Genomic DNA, 9,375 nt, shown 5'->3' with positions numbered 1-9,375 from the left:
GAGCTGGTAGAGGGTAAATACGCCCTCCCCCATCCCCTGGAGGCCCACTGGAAGCCAAAAACACCCTCCCAGGGCCTTTCTGCGAGCCAAAAATCAGCTGGCCGGCATATACATGTACATTGGAGCTGAGCTAGGGCAACGGCTCACATGCCAGCAGATATGGTTCTGCATGCCCCCTGTGCTATAGGTTCACCATCACTGACCTATGCAGTCTCTTTTGGAAATTAAGAAGGCTCTAAGTCACCTCCAAGAATAGGATCCTGGCTGGGGCAGAGCAGTCCTACATCACCCCACCATCCAGACTTCTGTTTTCAGTTTGAATGACTGAAAACTCGGTCATGAGGTCGTACGCAGCCCTGAAAGTCTGAGCATACACTCATGGTGAAGAGTCACAACTGGCTCTTCCCGAAATCCTTTATTTTTGCATAGGAGACACCACTTCACTGCCTAAGGAGATGCTACACACACTACATACACCTCTGATTAAAACTACCACGGGGCGCAGTTGAACTCAGCTGCGCGATGCCTGTCTTCGGTCCCAGAGAGTTCAGACAAATAGTGCTACCACTTCCTTGAGCTTAGGCAGAGGATCCTGCCTGCCAGGCGGTGGCTCCCCCAGGCCCAGCTGTAGCTACGGACCCTCAAAGTTTGCATTAGGTTTGTACATTATGTATTGTTGTTGTGAGCCGCTCTGAGTCCTTGGAGAGGGGCGGCATACAAATCTAAAAAATTATTATTATTATTATTATTATTATTATTATTATTATTATTATTATTATTATTATTTTCAGGAGGAGGGCTGCCATTGGGTTCCCCTTTGCACAGGGGCTTTTCCTACTCACTGCCTGAATAAATCATAGAGGAGTATGGTATCGGTGGATGTTCCCGTTGCCGTCTCTCCCTCTCCCTCCCTCTTTCTTTCTCTCTCTCGCATTGGGAGTAAGTAGTACTGATGATGTTACCTAGGTTGGTAATGAAATGTCTGCAAGAAAACAAGCAAGCTCAAAAGAGAACTAAGGACCCCTCGTGTCCACTTCTCCTTCTCCCTCCCTCCCTTCCTCCTCCTCCTCCTCTTCTTCTTCCTCCTCCTCCTCTTCTTCTTCCTCCTCCTCTTTTTCTTTCTTTTCCTCCTCCTCTTCTTCTTTTCCTCCTCTTCTCTTCCTCCTCTTTGTCTTCTATTTTCTTCTATTCCTCTTCCCCCTCTCCTTCTTTTTCTTCTCCTTTTCCTCTTCTTCTTTCTTCTCTTCCTCCTCCTTTTCTTTTCTCTTCTTTTCCTCCTCCTCCTCTCCTCCTCTTCTTCTTTCTTCTTCTTTTCCTCCTCTTCTACTCATCTTTTTTCTTCTCTTCCTCCTCCTCCTCCTCTTCTCCTTCTTCTCTCCCTCCCCCCCCCCAATCTCTCAGTTAAGGTTAGTGTGCTGGATCTAAGTCCCATTCAAGGCAGCGGAGTTTCAGCAGAGCCGTCTTTCATAGCTAAGTAACTCCTCAAGTGCTCAGGCAATTAAGCAGAGTCAACCTGTAGTAAGTCGCAAGAGTGGTTTTGTGCTTGGTTAAACTCCATCCATATTTAAATGCAAGCAGAGGACTGGTGGGTGGGTTTTGTCCAGGGGAGTGGGGAAGTTGTATCCCTTTGCTGTCTTTTCACACAGCATGCATGGTGTGACAAAGGAAACCTAAAACGGAGTTGTGATACTCTGAATTTTTGTAGGATTTTTGCCCGGATCTATTGCAATCTGGAAATGTTGATTAATGAAACATTGGCATAGCTGCCCTGCCTTTTCTGTAGGCATAAATCTGGGGCTATATCGCTTTGAGGAGGCAAGAGGGCATAGGTGTATGGGAGAGGGAGAGAGGGAGAAAGAGAGAGAGAAAGAGAGAGAGAAAAAGAGAAAGAGGGAGAAAGAGGGGGGGAGAGAGGCAGGGGTGAAAGGGAGGGAGGGATAAGTGAGTATGGTGAAAGCCTTATTACTTTACAAAAGAATTAAAGTATGCTAGGTATGGTTCCTAGGTGAGTTGAATAAATAATTCTCTGTCTTTAAAACAAACCGCCAAGTTATTTATCTGATTTAAATTGTTATTTCTCCACCCCCACCTCTCCTTTCTCCTTCCTTTAAACATCCTGTTCAGAATTGGCTAGGTTCTCCGATGGTGGGAGGAAAAAACTCTCCAAGAAAGAGGAGGGCGGCAGGGATGCCAACTTTTAAAACTGGTAAAAAGAGCAGCCTGCCCAACCGCTTTGAGGGAATCCCTCCATGCCCAGCCACCGGTTGGCAAGAGACGCTGCCAAGTCTACTGCAGTGCCCATCCTCCAGTGGCCAAGGGCTTCCTTCAGCCTTCCCAAAATTCCAGACACCCCAACACATACTTTTCTTTCTAGAGGTTTATTTTTATTTTAAACTTTATTTAAACACACAAAATACAATTAAACTCACACAGAAAAAGAGGGGGGGAAACCACATTAAAATAAAAGTTGGACATTTTGTGATGTGCCTGTAGTTCAAATCTAATGGTGCTTATTTACAACGTGTGCAGAAATGAGTAGCTTAACTAAAGAAATAAAAAATATATAGATGAACAAGAGTACATTAATTGTTGGAGGAGGTTCTATCACTGGATGAAAGAAGAAAAAAGAGTAAAATCAGAGTTAATAAATATTAGATAATAGGGGAAGTAAATGTCAGAGAATCGGTCACAGAAGGAAAACCAAAAGATATTCCAGAATAAGATCTTTGCCAAAACTTGATGTATATGTGTAAATAAAATTTATTTAATAGAGGTTTATTTTTTTAAGGAGGGAGCAGAAACCTGAGAAAACCAGAAGTGACACCTAGAACATTTAGATCACGACCGTAAAAGAAATCGCCTGCTTCAGTGAAGTTGGTGTTGATCAGAGGTCTTCAATCTCGTCCATTTTTTAAGACTTGTGGACTTCAACTCCCAGAATTCTCCAGCCGGCTAGCTGGCCGGCACATACATGCACGTTGGAGCTGAGCTATTGTAACGGCTCGTGTGCCAGCAAATAGGGCTCTGCATACCACCTGTGCCACAGGTTGGCCATCACTGGTATAAAGAATCCAGGGATTTGTCTTTGGGTTCAGGAGTGGGAGGCTTTGGCTAGGAACACTAAAGGACAGAGTTCCATAGAAACATTGACGGCAGAAAAAGACTTCCTGGTCCACCTATTCTGCCCTTATACTATTTCCTTTGCTTTATGTTAGGATAGATCTATGTTTATCCCAGACATGTTTAAATTCAGTTGGTTTTCCCAACCACGTCTGCTGGAAGTTTGTTCCAAGCATCTACTACTTTCAGTAAAATAGTATTTTCTCATGTTGCTTCTGATCTTTCCCCCAACTCACCTCAGATTGTGCCCCCTTGTTCTTTCTACTTGAGCTTAGGGTTCACTTCCTTGGACCCAACTGACTGACACTGTCTTTAGGATGGACAGAGCCAGGGAATCCTTTGTGCAGCCCCACCGGAAATCCTTGCAGAATTTTTATCTATAAATCTCAGTCGAGGGAGCCTTTAATAACCAAAAGGCCAATTCACTCCTCTCGTATGTGGCTGTTGTGAATTTGGGGGGAAAGTAGTTGTCGGGAACTCTCAATATTTTTTATTGAAGTTGCAACTTGGAGTTCTCTAGACGGGCTTTTAAAAACATGTTTTGGGAGCCGCTGCCAAACTAGATGGCATCAAATTACACCCAGCCAAATTGGGGAATAGGATCCTCCAAAAGACACACCCAGAGACACACAAACAGGTGCACAACCACTACCTAGGTATGAACACTTGGGAAGGTCCTCAACTTACAGCCACGACCGAGGTCCAAAAGAGACATTTGCCAAGGGACTTTCGCTCCGTTTCTTTACGGCCTTTCTTGCTACAGCTCTTAAGTGTGTATTAAGTTAGTACCATTGCCATTAAGCGAATCTATCTTCTCCACTGACCTGGCTTATCAGAAAAATCACAAAAAGTGATCACATAAATATAAATACAGTGGTACCTCTACTTATGAACATAATTCGTTCTGTGACCAGGTTCTTAATTAGAAACGTTTGTAAGTAGAAGCAATTTTTCCCATAGGAATCAATGCAAAAGCAAATAATGCGTGCAAACCCATCAGGAAAGAAATAAAAGCTTGGAATTTGGGTGGGAAGGCCCAGCTAGTTTGGGAATTTGAAAACTGGCCAGGCCTTTGTGCCGCTCTCAAATTTCCTGGAAAATGGTTCTTGAGAAGAGGCAACAAAAATCTTGAGCACCCGGTTCTTATCTAGAAAAGTTCGTAAGTAGAGGCGTTCTTAGGTAGAGGGACCACTGTGTAGAATAAATATGGATCAGTTTTAAACATCTGAATTTCGATCACCTTACCACAGCAGTCCTAAGGGTGAAAAAAAATGGTCACAGGTCCCCCCCCTTTTTTTCCAGTTAACTTCAAGCAGTCGCTAAACAAAACGTCGCAAGCCCAGGGCTGCCTTGCTGGAAAACTCTGGATTTTTAACATTAATTCAGTCGCCTCCCCCCCTCTGTTTTTAAATAGTTTCAGCTGATGGGGGGGAAACGCTTTGGCCTGCCACTTCCATTCGGTGACCTCCTGTTGACGTTTCGAATGCCTTTGACGTTTTAATTCTGCATTGCGATCAGCCTCGGGAGAACTTTTTTCTCCTGCCCTAAAAAGGTGAAATTGAAATATTGGACCAGGAAAAAAGAGAAAGAGAGAAAGCAAGGAAAGAGAGGGAGAGGAGAGAGAGAGAGAAAGAGGGAGGGAGAGAAGTAAAGAAAGAAAGAAGGAAAGAGAGGGAGGGAGAGAAGAAAAAGAAGGAAAGGAAAGAGGGAGAGGGAGAGAGAAAAAGAAAGATGGAGAGGGGGAGGGAGGGAGAAAGAAAAAGAAGGAAAGGAAGAGAGAGGGAGGGAGACAAGAAAGAAAGGGAGGGAGGGGAGAGAGAAAGGAAGAAAGAAAGAAAAAGAAAGAGGGAGGGAGGGAAAGAAGAAAGAAGGAAAGAAAGAGAGGAAGGGAGGGAGGGAAAGAGAGAGAGAGTGGTTGGGAGGGAGGGAGAAAGAAGGAAAGGAAAGAAAAAGAGGGAGGGGAGAGAGAGGGGGAGAAAGAAAGGAAGGAAAGAGGGATGGGGAAAGAGAGAAGAAAGAAAGAAAGAAAGAAAGAAAGAAAGAAAGAAAGAAAGAAAGAAAGAAAGAGCAGGTAGAAAAGTCACTTCTCCAGGAAGCCAGGGGTGGGGAGAACGGGGGGGGGATCTTGATAGACCCCCCGTGAAGCGGGCGGGGGCTCAGCGCCGCGCTTTCACTTTCACTTTCTGCCCGGCCACTCTCGCTCGCTCCCTTCACCCGGCCCAAAGCCCTCCTCGGCGGCTCAGCAGATGGGCGCGGATTCCTCCCCCCCCCGTCCCCGGTGGGTCTCTCGCCGCCCGCCCGCCTTCCCCAGCCGCCCGGCGCGCTCCTTCCACCTGCCCAGCGAGGGGAGGGGGGGCGGGTGTGGGAGGGGGGGCGGGAGGGAGGGAGGCCGGCCGGTGGGCGTGGCCACGGGGCCGGGGCCGCCTGCCAATCACCGTCTCCGCTGACAGCCGCCCGCCCTCTTCCTCCTGGCCGCCGCCACCGAGTTACTCGCCGGTGCCCAAGTGGCTTCCCCAGGCACGGCCGGCCAAAAAAAAAAGAGAGAGAAGCCAGCAGGCGATGACATCAGTCCTTTGACCCAACTGGTTAGTCGGGGGAGCGAATCGCTGGCAATTAGGTATTAATTAAGTATTATGAAAGTTGATTATTTAAGTGAATTCGGCTTTCGTCTCTCCGACTATGGTAAGTACAGCACAATTGGGCTGCTTTTCCCGGCTCTTTTTTTCTCCCCCCCTCCCAAAAAAATCCCTTGGCTACTTTTGGAAGAGCGAAAGTCTGAATTGGGGGGGGGGGTGAGTGGGGGGGCGGGATCGAAGCGGTGGCGGAGCGGCTGGTGTTTGTCCCCCCCTCTTTTCTTTTTTGTGCCAACTCCCTCCCCCCCCTCAAGCCTTTCGCTGCCTTCCTCCCTCTGCCCCACCTGCCTTGATTTTAGTATTTTATTCTATTTTATTCTCTCTCTCTCTCTCCTCCTGCGAGCGGCTCTTTCGCGGCGCTGGGGCTCCGGGCTCTATAAATAGTTCGCTCTTTTCGGTGAATTAAAAAAACAAAATAAAACTCGCAAGCACAGCTGATCGGTTTCGTGTTGCACGCAGGGGTTTGTCAGTTGTTGGGCTTTTTCTTTCTTTTTCTTTCTCTCTTTCGCTCTCTCTCTTTCTCTTTTTTCTGTCTATTTCTATCTATCTCTTCTGTCTATCTCTTTCTGGCTTTCTCTGGCTTTTTCTTTCTTTCTGTCTTTCTCTCTTACTTTCTTTCTCTATGTCTTTTTCTTTCTGTCTGTCTCTTTCCTTCCTTCCTTTTTCTTTTCTCTCTCTTTCTCTCTCTTTCTTTTTCTTTCTTTCTTTCTCTTCCTCACTCTTTCTCTTCCTTCTTTCCTTCCTTCCCTCATTTTTCTTCTTCTCTCTCTTTCTTTCTTCTGCCCCCACTCCTCTCTTCCTCCTAGAGAGAGATTGGGAGAGGAGACCCCACCAAACCTCCCATCCCTTCCTCCCCCTCCCCCCTTCTCCTCCAACCCCCCCCTTCCAAACTGACTGGGGCGATGGGATGGGGGGCAGAAAAAGTTGCGGCTAGTCTTTCTCCAGGACTGAGGATTGTTTAACAGAAAGTGATGGATGGCTGTAGACGGGTGGGGTGGAGGAGGAGGGAGGGCAGGTGTATGCGTGTGTTGGGGGCCTCTGTTGAGAAGCTCCTGCAGGGGGTGGGGGGAGGTCTCGCCAAGGAAAGCCAGCCGGAAGGATCACCCGGGATGGATGGATGGATGGGGGAGGCTTGGGCGTCAGGTGCAAAAGCCACCGGGCTCCGTTTCACTTTTCTTTCAGTTTTACGGAAGTTTGCTGCCTTTTTGACCTCCTTCTCATCGTCCCCAGTTTCCCCATCCGCTGGATGTCAGAATTGGGGGGGGGGGGGGGTGTTTGTCTGTTTATTTTGCAGCTAATGAGGAGCCGTGTGGATTTCCAGATGGGGGGAGTAGATGAAAGAGAGAGAGAGAAAGAAAGAGAGAGAGAGAAACAGTTTACAGTCGAAAGGACGAAAGGACGTTTATTCTATGGATTTTCTCAAAGCACAGTTTTTGTCTCTTGCTTTTGTCCTGTGTGTGTGTGTGTGTGTATTTCCTTTGTGTGTATTTTTCCTCCCCCTCTCTTAATTATTTTTTTCCCTCTTTCTATAAGCTGCTCCCATCCTGTCCATATGAAAAAAAAAAGGTGGCTTGTCAGGTTCGTGGCTTGGCTGTCTAAATGAAAAGGAATTTTAATTTATTTGGGACAAGCTGCTGACGGATGGGGAGGCTGCTTATTACATTTAATGAGCCTTTCCTAACACCTTGGCTCAATTGTTTTTCTCTCCCTGTGAAATTTAGAGGAAGGTGTGTGTGTGTGTTTTGGGGGGGCAGACATCCAGGTGACCCCTAGCTCCCTCTCCCCCCACTTCTGTTTGGAGGCTGGATGGTAGCTGGGTCAGAAAGGGGGCTCACATCCAGGTTGCAACAGAGTTGGGGGGGCTGGGGCCTTTTGAGGTTCCCACAGGTGGGGGGCACTTTACAAAAGGTGTGTAGGGGGGGATAGGGGGAGGAATCCATCTTACCAGAAAGAATAAATTTGGCCAAAGAAAACCATGACCCTAGATCACACCAAGACACAATTTGGTGTCATCCTAAAAAAAATTGTTTGTTTTGGTCCGTGCCTGATATTTTGTCCCATGCCTGAAACAAGCAACTCAACACACAGAATTAATTCCAACTTTTTAGACACGTTTATGGATTCACCCTACAGCCTTGTTTTTAACGCCACACAAATGATTCTGGGACAGTGGCCGTCTTCTCACAATCCCCCGTTTCTTGGAGGGGTGGAGGGGCAATTTGTGTGTGTGTGTAGAGGTTTTTTTTTTTTTACAATCTGCTCATCTTTATCCTGTTATCATTATGAATGGGAAGACCGCAACCTTTTTTAAAGGAGACCATGAATCTGCCAGTTAAAATAATTGATTTTCATGTTGTCAGTCACCCCCTTTTCTTTTCTCGTTCTGCACCCCCTCTTCCCCCATTAAAAACAACAACCCATAACTATAGTTAGACATACGCCAAACCAACTTAGAGATACAGCTTGTTTGAGACAATTACTTGGTATTTACTCCATAACTCATAAGTTGTAATAAAATGGTTGATGATTGACTTCCCTTTCAACTTTGCACCTGCTATTTTGGTGTTTTTTTTAAAAAAAGAAAAAAAGAATGGAGGTTATATATGTGTGCGTTTAATTTTTTCTTTAAAAAAAACACAACTTTAATTTTATTTAATTATCACTGTATCATGCCCTGAATTAAAAGCACCAGGAAGAACTTAATATGCATTGTTTTGAAATGCTGCTTCGAGAATGATCCAGTCTTGGGTGTGTTTGTGTGTCTCTATACGTGTGTGTGGTTTTATTTTATTTTATGTTTTCCTTTTATTAGGTCAAGGGCCTAATGTGTAGGCTTGATATGTACTCGTTAAGGGCGTGTATGCTTGTGTGTGGGCACTTCTCTTGTTTTATTAAGAAGCTGTGGGGGGGATTAATTTGAAGGGGGAAAGTGTGGTTTTTCCTACATCGGCTTTTCATTTTGATTACAAAAGTGTAATATTTTAAAGGTTTAGGATGAAGCTAGAACTTGCAATTGTTTTACACCCAAGACCTTTCTTTAGCTCCGCACTTGGACAGATGAGGGACTCCTGTTCTGATAGCCACGGTCTGATGTCCGAGAAAGCTGGCCCTTTGCAAACAGGTCAACAAGAAGACTCCTCTTGACATATTTCCTTGCTCATCAGTCAGAGAGAGCCGGTGTCCGGCTGATTAAGGCTTCTCTGTCAACGCAGGCAGGAAAAAAACCCTCAAGTAGTGGGGCCTCCCACGTGTATCAGCTGGTAAGAGGAGAGGTCTTTGCGTATAGATCTTCCCTAGAAGTTGGAGACCTTGGCCGAGTCTCGGGGACAAGGCCCCAGCAATGGCGTGGAGGTTAGCAGGACGCTGGGCTTGTGGCTCTGGGCACCCTGAAGTTTTTTTTCCGTGGGACATCTGTCAGTCACAATCTGTCATAACTTTGGAGTTGTTGTTGTTGTTGTTGTTGTTATTATTATTATTATTATTATTATTATTATTATTATTTGTATGCCGCCCCTCTCCGGAGACTGAAAAGCTGTCAGATGGACAAAGTGTGTGTGTGTGGGGAACCCCCAGAATTATTCCACCGAGAACAAATTATTCTACTTTTTAAGGATGCAAGCAA

At 45.9% G+C, this 9,375-nt stretch overlaps 1 protein-coding gene across 1 annotated transcript in view; it reads left to right on the top strand.

Annotated features, from left to right (window-relative positions):
- Positions 1 to 5,676: 5,676 nt before the first annotated feature.
- Positions 5,677 to 9,375, top strand: part of CASZ1 (castor zinc finger 1) — a 121,312-nt gene continuing 117,613 nt past the window's right edge. Inside the window, exon 1 of the mRNA XM_070759712.1 lies at positions 5,677 to 5,802. Within this exon, the coding sequence (XP_070615813.1) occupies positions 5,754 to 5,802 (49 nt within the window). The 5' untranslated portion in view covers positions 5,677 to 5,753. The remainder of the gene's footprint in view (positions 5,803 to 9,375) is intronic.

The sequence above is a fragment of the Erythrolamprus reginae genome, chromosome 8, assembly GCF_031021105.1.
Source record: "Erythrolamprus reginae isolate rEryReg1 chromosome 8, rEryReg1.hap1, whole genome shotgun sequence".
Lineage (NCBI taxonomy): Eukaryota > Metazoa > Chordata > Lepidosauria > Squamata > Dipsadidae > Erythrolamprus > Erythrolamprus reginae.
The sequence above is the reverse complement of the archived record's forward strand: the minus strand, read 5'-3'. Positions and strand labels throughout refer to the sequence as shown.